At 32.6% G+C, this 21,310-nt stretch overlaps 1 protein-coding gene across 1 annotated transcript in view; it reads right to left on the bottom strand.

Moving 5' to 3' along the window:
• Diaph2 (diaphanous related formin 2) overlaps positions 1-21,310 on the bottom strand; it is an 821,535-nt gene that overhangs the window by 575,567 nt on the left and 224,658 nt on the right. Inside the window, exons 11-16 of the mRNA XM_077793878.1 lie at positions 20,775-20,885; positions 14,909-15,027; positions 12,912-13,028; positions 10,321-10,439; positions 3,616-3,680; positions 555-659 (exon numbers count right to left, since the gene is read on the bottom strand). Coding sequence (XP_077650004.1) covers positions 555-659; positions 3,616-3,680; positions 10,321-10,439; positions 12,912-13,028; positions 14,909-15,027; positions 20,775-20,885 — 636 coding nt within the window. The remainder of the gene's footprint in view (positions 1-554; positions 660-3,615; positions 3,681-10,320; positions 10,440-12,911; positions 13,029-14,908; positions 15,028-20,774; positions 20,886-21,310) is intronic.

Genomic DNA, 21,310 nt, shown 5'->3' with positions numbered 1-21,310 from the left:
TTAATCAATTCTAAAACTTTAGAGACCCTAATTAAGACTTTAAGTGCATATGGGAAGTTTTCATCCTAGGGAATGTAGGTGGAAATGTAAAGTGTACAGGTTTTTTTTTTTTTTTTTTTACATTTGAATCAGATGGGATATAATTTCTCATTTTTCTGAGTGTACAGGTTGAAATGATGACAATCTGGAATTAAAGAGACCGTAAGAATCTTTTGGGATAATTAAAATTAATGAGCATTTTCATATTCTTTTTGAAAGAAAATACCATGCAATTTTTCAATCATGAAAATTTTATCTCAAAAACAGTTTTGCTCATATAACATTTTGTTTAAAATATGCAGGGCACTTTGAGCATCTCATACCTTATTTTTTCCAAATACTAAAATGATTTATTGTTCACAAAAATCAAATCTGTATGTTTATTTCAACTAAAATGTGAAACTGCCAAAAAAAAAGTCCACTTCCAGTTACAATTTTTCCTTCTTTCTTACAAGATAATTTTCTACCATCAAACTCACTGTGACATGACACAAAGTCTATATCTTGTTCATTACCTGGATTCGAAGTAGCTGGATTTCTGTTTCAAGTTCTTTGATTTTTTCTTCTCGTTTTTGAAGTTCAGCTTGAGCTTCCTGTCGAGCTGTGAATTCTTCATCAAACTGCAATGATCACCACCATAAATGTAGAGTTAATAATATACTTTTCAGAAAGCTTTAAACATTATATAGTAAATAACTAGAGTGTTCTTTCCTATATGAATTTCCAGGTCACTTAGAAAATCAAAGCTCTTGTTTATTTTCATGATAATTAAGTATCCATGTTAGGATGAGGCTCTAACTTTGGAGAGTAAAGAAGAAATATGAGGGGTAAGGAAACCCATTTTCACTTTTGAAAAACAAATACAAAAGAAAAGGTTGAACTGAGAATTCTTTCTTCCTGTATAATAGACACATTTCTTGCTTTGTTATTAAAATGTTGATTTTATAATTACTGTTTCATCCCATAGTATTAAGTTTAGTGAATTTGAAAATGGAATCTAAAAGTATGCCAGCAAAGAATTTCAATTCCTTAAATGTATTTAATCTTGAAAAGGTATTGCACTTTTAGAATCCACAAATGAATGTACATGAATACAAACTGGAATGTTTCTATCAAATCTTAATTTTCTAGTATCCAAAAAGTGGTACTATACAAAATCTTATAGTAGAATGATATGTTATATACCATTCTCGGCCAAATGGTTAACCAAAATACTTCTATGAGATGTTACAAGAGGGAAACATGAGAGGTTAAGATACATAGACTAAGCCAAAGAAACTGTCTACATAGTGAATATTAATTTGCTGCATCCTGCCCCAGTCTGTGCCTCAGTCAGAACTCTTAAGCCGGCCCACAACAGCCTACAGTTTATTGTGCATACTGCCTTCATTCGGCTACAGAATATTTTATTTGCCTTTTATTGCCAATGTCACCTGAAGTCATTATATAGATCTACACATTATTCCAACAATGTTATTTCTGTTTCTATAAATAATATCTTTTACTGCCCAAAGCTGTCTTTATAGTTTGTGGAACAATACAAAAGTATGTTCACTGTAATAAATATTCACCCTCATAGCAGATTTGATCTTTGGATATTCTAGAATGCCATTGTGATCTTAAGTCTAAAGAAAGAATGCTGGACAGACTGGATAATAATAATATTTACATCAAACCTGAAATATTATTTGGTAATACTTTTATCACCTCTAGTTGAATGCCTGAAAAATGCTCCATAGAAGCTGCTCAAAATCTCTATTATCTTTACATTTCAAAAGCACTCCAGGTACCTAGGGTGAAGGATCCTTCAATGACTTGTTTCCCAGTTCACCAAGAAGATGGAGATTCTTGAATGTAAGATTGCTTGCCATCACTATCATACATGTTAAGATTTCTCTGAAGCTATACTCTCATCTCCTATGTGCTCCATAGAAGCTGGTCCAAACATGTATCTACACAAACACACTGTACACATCTTCTTCCTCTGAATTGTTTATAAATACATCTGAAAAGAGGCACACAATGTCTCTACTTTTATTTTTAAAGGAATCGCAGAAGACTGAAATATGTGAGCTGAAAGAGGTCTTCTTACAAGTCAACTAATCTTATCCTTTCCTTTTAATGATGAAGAGACTAAGATCCAAAGAGAGTAAATGGTTTCAAGTCACAGCTAATTAGTGGAAAAGCTGTTAATCAGATCTTACAATTAGTGCCTCTCATTCAAACACTTTTTTAAAAACCTGCTTTATATTGTCTCTCAAGATGAACCAGAACAAAAGAATGCATGTAGATAACCAATGGGTTATCTCCACACCTTCCTATTCTAAATGTTGGCAATGAGACTAAAGCATCGAACACTAAAATTTCCATAATTTCAGGACCCCCTTCCCCATATTATGTGCATATAGAAAGCTTCACTAGAAAGATATTCAAAATTTACTTTTCTCATGATGTCTAATCACAATACCAGCCAAAAACTAAGGAGATTCTAAGATTTTCAAAAGGAATTTAAAGTGTGCTACTTAAAACAAGAACATCAAAAATATAAAGGTCTATTAATCAAAAAGCACACATTTTCATTCACCAATAAAAATGACAGCTTCACACAAACATTTTATGCTCAAGCTCTTAAAATCTATTCTAGTAACTGAGAGAGCTAAGTCATTTCTTCAGATGCCCTGAAGTAACTCTATAATTTCTAGAGTGATAGCAAAAGTGATTATTTAATCTCCAAGGTAAGTCATAACTTTGGAGAGACAGCAATATGTAAACACTTTATCTTGCTGTCAGAAGGCAGAAAACTGGAGAGCTTTTAGACTTGTGCTTTGGTCTTCCCTGCACCCAACAAGAAGAAACACTACACCAACTTTTAACAGGATCTAGAACAAAAAGGAGGGAAAGAAAGCAGAAAGGAAGGAAGAAACTTGGTATAAAATAATTAAATGGTAACTATGCTTATAGGAAACAATGAAAAGGTAATCTTAGGTCTAAATAAAATTAAGATGTTCATAATTTTGGCATTATTCAAAGACATTTACATAAGGCATTAGCACAGAAAGAAAGGGCACTGTGAGATTCCACCAAGACTACATGAAGTAGCAGCATCCTCTAACAAGTGGCAATTACAAAATTAAAGAAGCTAAGTCTAAGAAGAGACAGAGAAAGAGAACACTACAACTTTCTATTGCTATAAACAACACTGACTTAAAGACAGTAGCTTTAAAAACCAGTAAAATATCTCCTAGTTCTCCAAAATGATACCTATTTTAAGTAAGAGATACAGGAAAGCAATGAGACATTTTATTTTGGTTGAATGTTTCTAAATATGTCCTTTCAGCAGCTGAATTTTTCTTATCACTTTAGTATAATATGGATAGTGTTTTCAAGGTGATGAGAAGGGAAGAGTAATGTCCTTACCCTATCAGGAAATAAATCAATATTCTGTTGTTTCATTTGAATCCTGAGATATAAAGTACTATAAAACTGAAACAACAGTTATCAGATTTCATATAAAGAAACAAAGTAGACAACATGCTGATTAATTTGACAATTAGGCTAATATTTTATAAGCCTTACCTTCTTTGAAAATTCCATTGCTTTTTGTTCACTTTCTTCAACTTTTGCCTTGTTCACACAAGAATCTAGTAAGATTTATCAGAAATAATTAGAAATTATAGCATGAGATCTCTAGCCCAAAGGTAGCTGCCAGCCTATAATTCTATGCACACTATCATTTCATTTTAATATTTTTTGTTGTCGATGGATCTTTATTTTTATTTATTTATTTATACATGGTGCTAAGAATCAAACCAATGCCTCACACATGCTAAGCAAGCACCCTTCCACTGAGTTACAACACCAACCCCACACTATCATTTCAATGCCAGTTGCTATTAAAGAGAAACTAACCTATACCATATATCAAACAAACATGACACTTTTCTTGGTCAAACTAACTGAATTGAATGATGGCATTCTAAAGCACAAAACCAAGCATCTATAAATATATCTGACTAACTTACCATTGTTATAAAGATATTTAATTATGTTTCAACTTATACAATTATAGAATTGTTAAAAAAATTTGTATTTGACTTTGGGTAAACAGGTGGCAAAGATCTCAAACTTAAGATCATAAAGACTCAAGATGATCCTTCAAAAAATGCTGAAGGGGGGAGACAAAAGTCACATTCATTACTTCATGCTTTCCAGTGAACAATTTAAAATAACTTTTAATATGGTACAAAATGTGCCATGAACATAGGGAAACAAACTTAAAACTTCTCAGGTCCAATCAAGTACTTCAAGCTATAAGTAATGAATGTATTTCTTTGGGGCAAAATTGTATTTTTCATAAATACATAAAAAGTCTATAATACCTAGCCATTCCACATCTATGTATTCAATCCCACCCCCAAAAATGAAAATATGTCTGTACCAAGACTTTTATATGAATGTTTATAACAGATTTATTTATAATATATAAAAACTGGAAACTAAATGATCATCAACAAATATATGTACAAATAAATTTTCATATATCCATATTCTGCAATAGTACTCAGTGATAAAAAAGAATGAACTATTGATACATGCAATGCAACATTAGGATAAATCTTAAAATAATTATATTGAATCAAAGAGTACATGCTATGTGCTTCTATTTATATAAAAATATTAGAAGATGAACAAATTTTCAAAATTTTTAAAACTTTAGAAAATGAAACTAGTAAGAGAAAGTAATGAGAGATCAGTGACTTTCTTAGAATAAGGACAGGTAGAAGGCAAAAGGAGGGATTAAAAGTATGCAGAAACATTAATGAGTAATAGTGATGTTTATTATCTGGATTTTCTGATGATTTTTAAGTATACATGTCTCAATATTTGTCAGATTGAATACTTAGAATATAGGTATTTTTCAATATGTCACATTTATCTCAATACAGTTTTTCTTTTTCTTTTTTTAAATGTGTGTGTGGAGCAAAGCAACAAAGAAGAAAAGCACTAGGTTCTTAGGTCAAAGGGGAAGGCCACACCCATGCTGTGTTAGCCATACTTGGAAATGATTTTTACTTTGAATTTGAATAGGAAGGCATTGGAGATGTTATGGTTTGGATATGAGGCTCCCCAACTCCAAACTATGTTAATACTTCTACCTTAATAGGTAATAGTAGGAGAATGATATATAGAAGAATATATAGAAGAATGTTAATAATAGAAGAATGTTATATAGAAGAGTATATAGAAGAATGTTAATAATAGAAGAATGTTCAGACTGTTCAGAGGTAAAATGATTATAGATTATGAGAGATGTAACCTAATCAGGCCATCCTAGTTTGGATGAACTAACTGGGTGGTAATCAGAGGCAGGTGGGACATAGCTGGAGGAGATGGGTCAATGCGGTCCTGCACTGGAAGCATGCATCTTCCCAATGGCTCCTTCACTGCACTCCTTGGCATCCCCACCACCTTTTGATCTGGCAAAAGAGGAACAACTTTCTTTCCTATTCTGGGCCCTTCCCTCATAATGTACTGTCTCACACTGGAGTGTAGAGAAATGAGATGAGACACAATGGAATAACACTCTAAAACCAGGAGCCAAAATAAACTTCTCCTCCTCTAAGTTATATTTGTCAGGTATTTTGGTCATAGAAATGCTGAGGTAAACTAACACAGGAGATTTTAACGCAAGGATTAAATCCGATCCAATTTGTGAAAGATACTAGACTTACAGAATTGTGAAATTAGAAGAAATCTTAGCAACCTCAGTCTAAGTTATTTTAAAAAAGAAATTATTAGAATTCCCAGGAGTTCTTGAAGCACTTGATAATTTTTGTGTGTATTTGTGTGTGTGTGTGTGTGTGTGTGTGTGTTCTAATTAAAGGTTCATGGGATTCATCAGCTTCGCAAAAAGGACTTTAACCAAGAGCTACCTAAATATTCGATTTGCCTGTTTTAGAACTGAGGCAGCTGGAACTTAAAGAAGTTAAAGGTCCTTATTTTTAAGTCTATTGATGTGGTGAATAACATTTATTGATTTCCGTATATTAAACCAGCCTTGCATCCCAGGGATGAATCCTACTTGATCATGATGTATAATTTTTTTGATATGTATTTGAATCCGATTCGCCAGAATTTTATTGAGGATTTTTGCGTCAAGGTTCATTAGAGATATTGGTCTGTAGTTTTCCTTCTTTGATGTGTCTTTGTCTGGTTTCGGAATCAGGGTGATGTTGGCGTCGTAGAATGAATTTGGAAGTTCTCCCTCTTTTTCTATTTCCTGAAATAGCTTGAAAAGTATTGGTGTTAGTTCCTCTTTAAAGGTTTTGTAAAACTCTGCTGTATACCCATCCGGTCCTGGGCTTTTCTTAGTTGGTAGTCTTTTGATGGTTTCTTCTATTTCCTCTATTGTTATTGGTCTGTTTAGGTTGTCTATATCCTCCTGGCTCAATCTGGGCAGATCATAGGACTCAAGGAATTTATCTATGCCTTCACTATCTTCTATTTTATTGGAGTATAAGGATTCAAAGTAATTTCTGATTATCTTCTGTATTTCTGAAGTGTCTGTTGTGATATTGCCTTTTTCATCCCGTATGCTACTAATTTGGGTTCTCTCTCTTCTTCTCTTCGTTAGCATGGCTAAGGGTCTGTCAATTTTAGAATTTGGAGGGAAATGGATGGCATTAGAGCAGATTATGCTAAGTGAAGCTAGTCAATCTTTAAAAAACAAATACCAAATGACTCCTTTGATATAAGGGGTGTAAACAAGGACAGGGTAGGGACGAAGAGCTTGAGAAGAATATGTACAGTAAACAGGGATGAGAGATGGGAGGGAAAGGGAGTGAGAAGGGAAATTGCATGGAAATGGAAGGCGATCCTCAGGGTTATACAAAATGTCATATAAGAGGTAAGGAGGGGTAAGTCAAGAGAATACAAATGGAAGACATGATTTACAGTAGAAGGGGTAGAGAGAGAAAAGGGGAGGGGAGGGGAGGGGAGGGGGGATAGTAGACAATAGGACAGACAGCAGAATACATCAGACACTAGAAAGGCAATATGTCAATCAATGGAAGGGTAACTGATGTGATACAGCAATTTGTATACGGGGTAAAAGCGGGAGTTCATAATCCACTTGAATCAAACCGTGTAATATGATGTATTAAGAACTATGTAATGTTATGAACGACCAATAAAAAAAAAAAAAAAAAAGAAGTTAAAGGTCTGTTCACAATTACAGTGATGATATGTGGATGAGGTCATAATGGGTTTATGAATCTGATTATCCTCTCTCAATTGATCCTTTCATTTGTCATCCTCAATGTTTTTCATAAACATTATACAATTGTAAGCACCTGGCACACACTACACAAAACAAATATCTGTTGAACAGTAAACCAGCTATCCAAAATCAGCAATAGATTGTGTGTGCCAACTAGGGACCCTAATGTGTTATAAACCAACACATGGATTTGGAAATAGTCCCTTATGACTTGCTCAACAAAATGTGAAATAAACTAAGTTTACAAACTCTGTGAAAAATATGAACTAAGGGCAGCATTCACATTCATTGCTGGGCCAAAGGCAAATAACACAAGCTTTCTGAAAATCATTTGGCTTTGAAATTTCATACCCGTGCTTACAGCAATTAATCCTAAGAAAATAACGAGAAAAAGCCAAACATTTTTATACAAGAATGCTGGTGAAGATTCATTTATAATTCAGATGAAAACCATCTAGATATACAATAAGTAAGAACTCATTAAAATAATCATGATAGTTGATACAACGGAATACTATACAGACATTAAAAGTCACATTTTAAATGTTAACATAAAAAAATCATCATATAATGTTCCATGAAAAATCAGCATATAGACAGGCAGAGGAACAGGCAGAAAGGCAAGCACATAGATAAACAGACAAAAGGAAATGTACAGAACTGAAAAGGGACTAATTGTAATGTGAGTGGTGACTCAAGATTCCTACAATAAGTGTGGATTGCATTTCAAAACAGAAAAGAATACATAGTAACATTAAGTTATACATGTTTGAACATTCCAACAACTCTGCCCTGTGCTATGGAGTGAAAAAAAATAGATATTTGGCATTCAACAGCTGTTGTTTAGAAGTGAGTTTGTGCTTGAACCTCAGCAATAGTGATTTCAATTAGGTATAAATAAAACTGCATAACTGTAAAGCCATATATCAGCATATTTCATGAGGGAAGTTTCACATGATCCTTCTGAGATTATTCTACAATGTACTGATAATTAGCAGTCTAGGATGATATAAAGTTATTTCCTCAGTAATCCAAATACATGTATATAATGACCTCAGAATTTTTGGCAACTCTAATGTCTATGAAAATACAAACTGAAACTAAAAAGTTTTTTCTCAGCAAGAGAAACAATAAAAGAGGTAAATAGAGAGCCTACATCCTGGGAACAAATTTTTACCCCCCACACATCAGATAGAGCCCTAATTTCCAGAATGTACAAAGAACTCAAAAAATTAAATAATAAGATAACAAATAATCCAATCAACAAATGGGCCAAGGACCTGAACAGACATTTCTCAGAGGAGGACATACAATCAATCAACAAGTACATGAAAAAATGCTCACCATCAGTAGCAATCAGAGAAATGCAAATCAAAACCACCCTAAGATACCATCTCACTCCAGTAAGATTGGCAGCCATTATGAAGTCAAACAACAATAAGTGTTGGCGAGGATGTGGGGAAAAGGGTACACTTGTACACTGCTGGTGGGACTGCAAAATGGTGAGGCCAATTTGGAAAGCAGTATGGAGATTCCTGGGAAAGCTGGGAATGGATCCACCATTTGACCCAGCTATAGCCCTTCTCGGACTATTCCCTGAGGACCTTAAAAGAGCGCACTATAGGGATACGGCCACATCAATGATTATAGCGGCACAATTCACAATAGCTAGACTGTGGAACCAACCTAGATGCCCTTCAATAGATGAATGGATAAAAAAAAATGTGGCATCTATATACAATGGAGTATTATGCAGCAATAAGAAATGACAAAATCATAGAATTTGCAGGGAAATGGATGGCATTAGAGCAGATTATGCTAAGTGAAGCTAGCCAAGCCCTAAAAAACAAATGCCAAATGTCTCCTTTGATATAAAGAGAGCAACTAAGAACAAAACAGGAAGGAAGAGCATGAGGAAAAGACTAACTGTAAACAAAGACGAATGGGGGGAGAGAAAGGGAAAGAGAAGGGAAAGAATTTGCAAATGGTAGGAGACCTTCAATGATACACAAAAGTATAAGAGATGGGCAAGGGGGAGGGGGGAAAAAGGGAGAGAATTGAACAACAGCTGAGGAGGCAGAGAGGGAAGGTGGGAGAGGAGGGGAGGGGGGATAGTAGGGGTTAGGAAAGGTAGCAGATTAAGACAGTCACTAATATGCCATTATGTAAAAATGTGAGTATGTAACAGATGTGATTCTGCTATCTGTATTTGGGGTAGAAATGGGAGGTCAAAACCCAATAGAGTCAAATGTATGAAAGATGATTTATCAAGAGCTCTGTAATATTTGGAACAATCAATAAAAAAAAAAAGTTAAAAAAAATACAGACTCCCCAGTTAAACCTAGGTTTCAGAAAATAAATTATTTTTAGTAAAAGTATTGCCCAAGGGCTGGGGTTGTGGCTCAGTGGTAGAGCACTTGGCTAGCATGTGTGAAGCACTGCGTTCGATTCTCAACACCATATAAAAAATAAATGAAATATAAAGTCACTGTGTCTATCTATCACTAATAAAAATATTTTTTAAAAAGTAAAAAAAAAAGAAAATACAAACTGAGTTATTTGATAGCCTAAAAAGGTCTTAAGTTGCAGAAATAAGTGAGTATTTTATCTATTAAGTTTTAGCAATACTAAGGATATCCCATTATACACATGATTTCAAAGACACCAGTATAAATTGAATTAAAATATTTAAAATATTAAATTAAAATATTTCATGCTTCCAAAAAGCAAGAAATTCATCTATAATAAAATGCCTTTTTGTGGGACAATGAGTTAAAACTGAGTTCAGTACTGTTGGTACTTAACAAATAGGTTAACAGGTCTAATCACACAGGCAGAACTTCCATGATCATAATAATTAATAATTACAGCAATAAGATACTTACAGACATAATGATACACCAGATGGTAATAGAAGTTATTCAATTAGAGACCTACTTTTAAAAAGTACCATTATATAGAATATATAAAGCACACAGGACAGTAAAGATTATATTCCATACCTATCAGATGAGTAAAATCAATGTCTAATCTTTGCCTGTACTTAAAGTCTGGGTCCATGCCACTGCAGTGCAACACTATCTGAGAAACACACTCCTCAATTATTTTATAATACTGTGGCCTGAAAAAGAGAGAAAGTATATGTGAATAATTTTTTTCTACTTGTACAAATAAGTTTTCTTAAGAAAAGAATTAGTGTGTCAAAAGAATTGTCTTTTCTTAGAGCTATTAAAAAAGAAAGAAAGAAAGCCCGTTACAGTACACTACCTTTGGAAAATATGCCAAAGCTTAAAGAAAGATGCTCTGGATATTATAGTGCCAAACCCATTGTGATATAATCAAATGGAAATACTTGGTGACTTAATGTTCTAGTCTGCAGGGATTCACGCTTGTGTTCAAAGATACTTAAAAACATCATCTGTTGGCTTGAACTATTGTTTCTAAAGTTAATGAAAAAGATGATCCCCTTTATTCTATATCTATGGACACAGAAATTACTGTAGGCATGCACAAGTTCTGAATTTCAATAGGTGATGAGTTTCTTGGTATTAGGGGGCAAGCAACATCTTAAATTTACTACAGTACTTTTCCTTAAGATACATGCAACAGTTTACAAAACTGTACTGAGCCACTGATGTTTCAAACTATTTCAAAGATTTTTTTTGTATAACATATTTTAAAAGATCCATTTCATAAAAGCATGTGCACTTAATATGCATGGATGTAGTCCCAATTTTTTTTTAAGTGTCAAAGGTTTTAAAACATCTGGTGATTCTGTAATCTATCAAGGTAATTCTGGCCTTAAAAAATGATGACACTCATACTACAAAATAAAAAAGGCAATTTTTGCATTAAAATTTTAAGAAGATTTAGAATTTTGGAGAGGCTAATAAACTCAGCAGAGAAAATCAGTAATAAGTACTACTATAGACAAATCATGACATAAACATTCCTAAATAAATGCTTCTCAACCCACTAAAAAAATTTGAAAAGGAACTCAAACAGATTCTATTTGTTTTTCTCCATCCTTAGTTATGAGGCTAGTCATAAGATTAAGAATAAGAACTACTATACATTATATATCTGGAGCTTTTTTCCCCCAAAGTCATTATTTGATATATGGTAAATAATACTGGATCATGATCCCAGTCTAGTTGACAACTCTGAGTAAATAAGGCAAATATAATTGTTCTCTCGGAAACTAGGTTAATAATCTCAAGTGGAATAAAAGTATTTGTTACACATCTTCCTCAAAGAGATATTCTCAGTATGAAAAGGAAACAATGTGTGGGCAACTTGCCATTCATTATACTTACTGAGAAATAAACAGTTTTATATGAATGGTTACCCCAGGTAACTGGTCACCTCAGAGCACAATATCCCTTTAACTGTCATAATTTAATATAGAAAACAATAAATCATTGTTAATGCAGTAGCATCTCTCCTGCTTAAAAATAGCATATAATTTAATATTTTAACATTTTTTCTATGTTTCTGTAATGTTGTGATATCTATCAAATTATTGATCTGTACTGAACTAAAACCATCATTTTTGTTGCAACCAAACCTTGCTTCATGGTGGCCTTCGTTTTCCCCCTTAATCAAGCAGTTTTTGAAAAATCAGAAAATGTAGGTGGTCAAAATTTTATGCAAATTAAAATATGAAGACAATTAACAGCTAAATATAAGATCAAGTTTAATAGACAATAAATAATTTCCATCATTCAGAAACCATTTTATAACTTTGATTTGCATACAGATTTCCTGTTACCAAATTCTAAAACTTTTAACTTCATGGGTTATTATCAGACTCATTTAGAAAACTTATATCAATGGACATGAAAGTGAAATATTTGCTTTTTTTTTTTTTTTTTTTTTTTGGTGTTGGTGTGTGTTTGTGATGCTGGGGATTGAACCCAGAACTCTGTGCAGGTGAGGCAACCACTCTGCAAACTGAGCTTTATCCCTAGCCCCTGCATACATATTTTCTAAAGGTATTAAATTATATTTATTACTATATAAAGGCTATAAAAGAGAAATAATCATAAAATCTTATTAAAATGTTCAGGATTTTTAAATGTCCTAGAATCTTTGGTCTCACCTCTCTGTGTTACCATTATCTAGCAAAGGAAATTCATTAGAGTCAGTAGTTTCGATTGGGTTCATTGCTACTAACAGTCCTATTCCTGGGATATGCCATTTTTATAAGTACATCTCTCTTCTGGCTCATTTTAAATACATTTTTAAAAATGTTACTGCCAGTGGCAATTGCCTGTAATCCCAGTGGCTTAGGAGGTTGAGGCAGGAGGATCACTAGTTCAAAGCCAGCCTCAGCAAAAGGAAGGCACTAAGCAACTCCATGAGAGTCTGTCTCTAAATAAAATACAAAATAGGGCTTTGGATGTGGGGATGTGGGGATGTGGTTTAGTGGTTGAGTATCCCTGAGTTCAATCCCTGGTGCCCCCCCACAAAAAATGTTACCTAGTCAAGTTCCTATATCCTATGTATGTACATATGCATATATTGCCTAGGTTCTATTCCTTTGATATCCATTTTAAATTATAAATATGCTACTCTTAGAACTTCCTCTTACCTGATATAATAATCATTTCTGATGAGCAAAAAGTGTTGCAGAATGGATAATAAGTAATTTTCAGCTGCAGTGTCTTTCAACATATTATATAGAAGGTGATATACTTCATTCATATCAGTAAAAAAGTAAGTAAAGGAAAAAAATATCAAAGATTCTTGATGAAATTTTCACTCATAACAAAAGCAGCTTAGTTTTTTAAAAACTACATTTACCATATTACTTCTATTACTATTTCTAAACCTTCAACACCATGGTCCAGTATTTAAATATTTACATAAAGAAAATGATTGTATGGAATCATTTTAATCTTTTAACCAGAAAATCAGACCTAAAGAGCATTTCCAAGATGACTTGGCTGTCAAAAGCTTGAATAATAATTAATTCATTATATTTTGAAGTACAGATTATGGTTGGTACCATTAGAACAGCAATGCCATCAATGAAAATGATTTCATCTTGATGTCCCTGTGGTTTTCAAAGTGGGCCTACATTATCCATACAAACCACTACTACTGTATTTTCAATGCCATATAAGATAGAAGGCAAATGAGCATGCTTTAAACTACTAAAAGATCAAAAAAGCAGTTTTATTTTACGTAGATAAAATACTAAATATGAAATTATTATTTGGGTTCATTTGTTGTTCACGGTTTGAAAGAAGTTGGGAGAGTAAAGACAAAGGAGGTTAAAATATATTTTTCTTAGGAATAAAGTGGAAGTGCAGGTGCTTTTAGTGAAGGAGAAAACATTTCAAGAATGAATTCAGTTTCATAACAAAAGTGAAGACCTAGAAAATCGATTGAAAATAAAGGTAAAAGACAAGATGTAATCCAACACCCTAAAAATAACTTGAAATGTCAACATTTTCTCTGAAGTAGAATTAAGTATATGATGGATTACTTCTTAGACCCACGTAAGAGGTTTGTGTTAAAGTATCATAAGGTCCCTTAAATGGCTACAGAATGAATCCAATAATAGCTATACAGTGACATTTGGTTATAAGGGAAATCTATAAAAAGCAAGATATTTATTAATTGATATAAAAAGCATTTAATATTAGACAAGCTAGTGCAGACATGTATCACTAAAACTTGGATTAGAACTTATTCCTCATAATAATAAATTTTTATTCATTAAATACACACTTATCTTTATATTACTTTGATAGGTGCATTGGAGGAAAAAATGAAACATAACATTTCTGCCCTCAATCTCACAGGAGCAGAGAAGTGTACATAAATAAAACAGAACAAACAAAATACTCTGGGAATGTCAAGGAAGGGAATATAACCACAGCTTTTTTACAGGGAAGAGAACATATCACTGGGAAAAAGTCCAGCTCAAAGGTCACTATGGTTCTGAAGATTTCCCAACTTCCCAGAATCCATGAGTAAGAAATTCAATGCATGTGAAGCAAATGGTCAACAGTGCTATGACAACCATGTCTTGTGTCAAAAATCATTTCACATGTCCATGCCAAGGAAAGATTATAATCTAGCTGTATTTGACCCAGATCCTTCTATGACATAGCCTTGATGGAGTCAATTACTATTGTATCTAAATATTTTTATTACTACTAAAGAAAACAGATATCAGATAGAGAATAAGACATTTATTTCAATGGACTGATATCTCTCACTGGAGTACCATTTAATAAATTGAAAAACCATATTACCTATAGTCACAAAGGAACTCTGTGGACTTTTCCTCATTCTTATATGTAAGTTATACTTGTCTATTCAAGACTAGTGAGCAGAATATCCCTATAATACATTGAGCCACTATCTAGATTTCAATGTAGTCTGTACACACCATCAAGAGAGTCTAACAGCTCCTCAGCATAAATGTCCAGGACAACATCAGAACAAGATTCCATTGTAAATACACGGATACAATCTTGGCTGGCAGAGAAGAATTCTAATAATGGTCCCCCAAATTACCCACAAATCCCTTTTTCATGATATGCACAAAATTATTTTGGGGTTGTCAAAGGATATTCCATTTCTGCTCGAATATCATTGAGACGATGGGATAATTCAGTTAAGTCGTCCTCTTTGTTCTCATCAAATACTTTCAACTGAATATCAAGCTCATCGTTCTCTTTTTCTTTTAGATCCTAGTATATAAACATAAAACTTAGCAGATGAATAAAAGTTTGACAACAGCAAATTTTGAAAATAAGGGGAAGAACACAAATATTCATTTATACACACATAAGCAATTTCAAAATTGACCAAGGCAGTTGGTTTCCTGAAAGAAAATAAATGTAACAAAGATTTTCTATTTAAAAATAAAAGATCCTCACTGCATAAACTGCACTTTCCTTCCATGCCCCGATTTTGATATTCACATTAAAAAATTAACGATTACTTCTACACAACAACAACAAAAATACTAATTGCTAACAACTCAAATAAATGCTGTGGTTTTGACTAAACAAACTAATCAAAGATCACAAAAGAATTCATGCAGTTAGAACATTCACACATAGCCTCTGGCCAAAACAAATAAGCAAATATAGACCAATTGTATTAATAAAGGACAAATGCAAGGATATATTCAAGCACAACAGTCCCAAGTATGGCGTGAAAAAGTTGTCTAAACAAATTTATATTAAATGATATTTTGTGATTTTTAAAGCAAAAAGGTGTTAGGAATTTTTTATCAAACTGTACTTCTTAGCCTCCTCCCCCACCTTTCATTTTTGCTTAGCCAAATCACAAAATATCAACTTGGGCTTTGAAGATTTTTGTAATACATCCTAAGCACATGCATTACAAACCTCTGATAGTTTTCAAAAGAATAGTATAAAAAAACTTTGGGAGCATGCCACACTAGAGATTGTTGAGCTTAATATATATCACCTGGAATATCTTTTAATATGTGTCCATTAAGTTGCAGCTTTCAAAACCCAAATCGATAATCACAACTGTGGATGCTCAAGGGTGTTACCGAAAGTGGGAATAGGATATTCAGAGTTGAGCTTGAACTCTAAAAGGAAATGCAAGCATGGTGTACTTCAAATTAGATAAATAAAACAAATTGGGATGCATTTCTTGTTTCTATTTTATTCAATAGAACAATTATAAATGAGGATTTAATGGCTATAACTGAAGCCAAATCCAGTATAAGAAATTTTTAGATGTTCTTTTTCTAACATTCAACATACATTCACATTTACCTATGTTTATCAACATTCATATTTATGTATAGAGCATATGAAGACATTGTTTAATGTTTTTAAATAATCTGAAATAAAATACATAATGAATAAATCAATCTCCACTTAGTTTCCTTCTTAATAATACCCTGCCTTGTCACCAGTTTTCCAATTTGAAGGGGAATAGAGGATTTATTGCAATGCAAAATTACCTAACATTAGTGGGTAATATCATGAGTTAATTTCTGAACTCTATTCAAAAAACTGCAGAAGTTGGAGATGTCCAGAATGCTGATTATTACAGAAACAACCTTTCACATATTTTATAATATGAAATTTTCTTTATTCTCATGTCATAATATATTGTCTTAGACATTCATCACAAAACTTGAGCACAGGTAAGTGTGTGAAAAATAGAAAAATTTAAATAAAAATATCATTTAATTAGCATCAAAACTTTACAAAACATTGAAACCAGTCTGCATGACTGAAATATTTTCAGTGAAAATGACTGTCTAAATATCATTGCATAATATAAAAAATATAGACACATATAAATGCAATATATAAATGTTCTTTATTAATAATGGCCAAGAACTATTAATATAAATGCATATGCATACATACATATACATCTATTCTTAATTATAAAATATCTTTTCAAATGTCAAATCTTGAAAGATATATCCCCAAATATTTAATATTTAATGAAATAAAAAAAGTTTACGAAGTACAAATGATATGATAGATATCACATAAAGGAAAATGGAAATGTATCACCAAGGTTTTATATTATAAGATGTGAAATATCAAAAAATTATGAAATTACACTATCACTAATTTGGAAAATATTAAAAATATGCTTCAGATTTTTGTTGTTTTTAGGGTTTTGTTAGGAATTTTGTTTTGTTTTTGCAGTAGTAGTTCACTCTACCACAGAGCTACACCCCCAGCCCTTTTTTAAAAAATATTTGTTTATATATACAACATCTTTATATATAATTTTTATGTGGTGCTGAGGATCAAATCCAGTGCTTTATAAATGCTAGGCAAGCAAACTACCATGAAGCTACATCCCAGCCATTTTTATTTTTTATTTTGAGATGGGGTCTCCCTAAATTGCCAAGACTAGCCTTGAACTTATGATCCTCCAGACTCAGCCTTCCAAGTCACTGTGATTACAGGTGTGCATCACCACACTCAGCTTGCTAAAGCATCTTATTTTTTGCAGAATCCCTGAAATATATAATTAAGTATTTATAATTCAGTATACTTCCAAAGGAAATCAAAGCCCATTACCAGTATATTACTGATAACCAACCAAGTAATCAAAATTAAGTCTTCAAAAGCATAAGTTGGGGGCTGGGGATGTGGCTCAGCGGTAGCGCGCTCGCCTGGCATGCGTGCGGCCCGGGTTCGATCCTCAGCACCACATACCAACAAAGATGTTGTGTCCGCCGAGAACTAAAAAATAAATATTAAAAATTCTCTCTCTCTCTCTCTCTCTCTCTCTCTCTCTCTCTCCTCTCTCACTCTCTCTTTAAAAAAAAAAAAAAAGCATAAGTTGGTCAGTCTTTTTTAATTTTATTTATTTTATTCGCTGTAGTTGTTGATGGACCTTTATTTTTTATTTATATGTGGTGCTGAGAATCTAACCTAGTGTCTCACACACTCGAGGCAAGCGCTCCACCACTGAACCACAACCCCAGCCCCGAGTTGGTCAATCTTTTCAAAGGGATAAAGCATGCCTATTATATAAACACAATTTCTTACTGCATTGTTCTTTCATATATCTGATTTACTTAACACTTAGTTACAAGAAAAGAATAGATGGAGAAAATAAGGAACCAATGTTACATAAGTAAAAAGAAAATACTATTTTAAATCATTCCAAATTATTAAAGCAAATTTATTAAAAGCTAACTTTCCATATAAATGAGGTACAAACTCCCTTCAAACACCAAAATTTAACCACAAAAATAGGCGAAATTTGGAAAATGAATTTTTATAGATTATTATTAAAATAATTGCATTGTCTTATAAATCCTGATAATTATTAAGAAAAAAATTGACTGTGCTAAAATATCATGATGATCATAAAGGTTACTGAAATAAGACTATTTTCCCCTAATAGTTAGTCGTTCCGGATAGGTATAATTTTTGATCCACATACCAAGAGTTAATATTATTAGCCTTAGCCTATTCTAATCTGTCGGTATGAATATGCTATATTCTAGGAAAAAAACAGGAGTTCCTCTTGTTAGAACTGTGTATAAAATAAGATAGGAAAAATGAGAAATTTAAATGTTCATCTATTAATATATTTTAAGCTTCAATATCTATGTAAAAGATGCCACATGTTACTATAAATTCTAGCAGTTTAAATTTAAACAGATGAGTTAGATAGTAGTTGACAATGAGAGGTACGTCTAGTATATATTCTGTTCTTTTCCAAATCATGATAATTTAACTACATCAAAAACAGTAGTGAGGGTTGTCATGGTGGCTCAGTGGTAGGGTACTTGCTTAGCATGTGTGAGACACTGGATTCGATTCTCAGCACCACATATAAATAAATAAAATAAAGTCCATCAACATCTAAACAACTTTTACAAAACAAAAAAAAAACACAGTAGTGAAACCTAATATTCTAAAAGTCTATCCCCCTAGATTTTGTTTCTCTTCTTACATATCAGAAATAGCTGAGGATTTATATTTTCAAACCACACACCTCTTTCAGGGGTATGTTCAACTACTTGGTTGACAATCATAGCCATATTTGAACATATTTAACTCTACTGTCTTACAGAAAATGTTTGAGAATTCCTGTAGGTTCCATTACAAAATTTTGAGAGCAGAAAATATGCTTACTATTTTTCTCTTGCTGAGGAATCACTGAGATTCAAAAAGTGGATCATATTGAAGAAATGTGATAAAGAAAAGTCTAATTGGAAGCATCCATAAATAATGCAGATTTTCAGAAGTAAATAGTAGCATAAGAGGATTTAAATGGGGCTAAATGGACAGTGGAAAGTAGAACTTGGAAACACTGATGTAAAATCTTAGCTATCAGTGTAATTAAATGAATAACACACCATGAGATCACCAAGACTGGCAGAGATTAATACATTCAGACAAAAGTGCAAAAGGTTAGAATAGCTACCATATCTCTTCTGAAAAGATGAGGAATAAAATAAATTAAAACAAATATTACAGTATTCCTAACTAGCAATTCATTAGTAGTAGTGAGAAAATGAACATTTCATTCTAGAGAGAGGGAACTGAAAGGTGTAGTAATAAGTACAGCAGAAACATGGCATATTAGTAAATGGGGAAAGTATGCTAAGGATCCCCTGGAAACTGCAAGTATCCAAACACATTATTTTCCCAGAAACAGAGAACAAGACAAGTAAGAGTAGGCATGAAAACCATTAAGATGACAACTTAAAAGCAACCAAAAATAAAAAGAGTATAAGATCATTTCTAGCTATCTAAGACCACAGGTTTTGCAGAAAGAGAGATTAATGATAAAACAAAAATAAGGACATGTCACATATCCTATAACTGGTGAAAGCACTTACATGAACTACACACTGAACCTGAATCTCTACATGGTTCACAAAAATCGTTGCTTGGATTCACTGTGTCCAATTGTCTGGACTTCAAGTCAAAAATTAAAGAGCCATCAAGATGACACTAATATAGAAATGCATTAAATGAGGAAGACCCAAAATATATTTTATTACAATGGGTTTAAATAGACCCAATCTTACAATTTGATATGATGGGTTTCATTTAAGAGTATCCAACCACAAGTGACAGATGCATATTGCATGCTGGCTCCTCACCAGGAAATTTCCCCAATTTTGGCACATCTAGAAACCCAGGTACTATACATCAATTATTAAGATATTTCTTTGTTCAGTCCTTTCTTTTTCCTCCTTGACTTTTACTTCTTGATTCTCAGGTGTGTTCTCAATAGCTTAAGTGAAAAGAATAGTGAAATGTCACTTGTCTCTTTAACAATGCCTTAATCTTAAAGTCACTCTTCAGTTAATATGCTTAACAAAATAAAATATAGAGCCACAGTAATTGGACTTGTATTAACAGAATAAGTGTGTTCATTTGTCTCCAATTCTGACTATGAAATTATTCCAAACCTATTTTAACACTATTAATTAGAACAAATATTCACATTCAATTAAGAAATAAAACTGCTTTTCTTTAGAAAAGTTCCTAAAGCACTGTTACAAGAGCACCATTCTTAAGCAAAGCATCTAGAATAAACTAATGAGAATTCTATACATACTTATTTTGAATACAAATGAGAGCAATCTAAGTTATCAAAGAGAAAAGTAAAAAATTCTAATCAAAAATTGACTGCACACACACATAAACACACACGTATGCACACACAAACTAGTTTTCTATATTCTCAAAATTCAAAAAAAAAAAGGAAGTTCCCTTTTGACTTGAAGAAGAAAAAAAAATCTACATCACTTCAGGGCACACCATTAGCTGAATTTGGAATCATGATTTCTACACTGAGAATGACATTACCGCAATGAAAAATAGCTTACATAACATCTAAAGCTTTACAAAAGAAAACTGCAAGGCACAAAAGTATGTTATTTCAAAATATACTTTTGTCCAAAGAGAAAATTGTTAAAAGTTCATCAGCATAATACACACACTAAACTTACTGGTAACATTGTTTTTAGTCCTGAACGAAGGAATTCATTCCTTAAATGGATTCGGAAATCAAGGTCATATGGAGAAGTGACAAGGGCATTTATAAACTGCATGCACGCCACCTGAAATAAGAAAGCAAATTTGTTAAAAAAAAATGTTCAAATAAATTAAGGAAATATTTACTGAATGCATTTGGATAAATGCATTCACTGAAGGCAAAAATACATATTATAAAACAAGAAAGGCAAATACTTCTAATAATGATGGTTATGACTTTAGATTAAGAACAACAAAGAAACAATAAAGTTTATGATGTCCAAAATAATTCTAACAAAAATGTGGTATATGATCAAGTATTTTATGCTTTACTGAACAATATGAAAGAATATTAAACTCCCTCTGAGAAAACCAAAGTTCAAAGAGTGTGCATATTGGGCCCCTTGAAAAGTTCGTGAAATGTATCTTTCATATCCAGCTGTCCTCAGAGTGCACTTGGCCTCAATCCTATATGGTTATACTTTTCTCAAATCAATCAAATATAGTTATA

Source organism: Urocitellus parryii, chromosome X, assembly GCF_045843805.1.
Source record: "Urocitellus parryii isolate mUroPar1 chromosome X, mUroPar1.hap1, whole genome shotgun sequence".
Classification (NCBI taxonomy): domain Eukaryota; kingdom Metazoa; phylum Chordata; class Mammalia; order Rodentia; family Sciuridae; genus Urocitellus; species Urocitellus parryii.
Note: the sequence above shows the minus strand (reverse complement) of the source record. Positions and strands in the feature narration are given on the sequence as shown.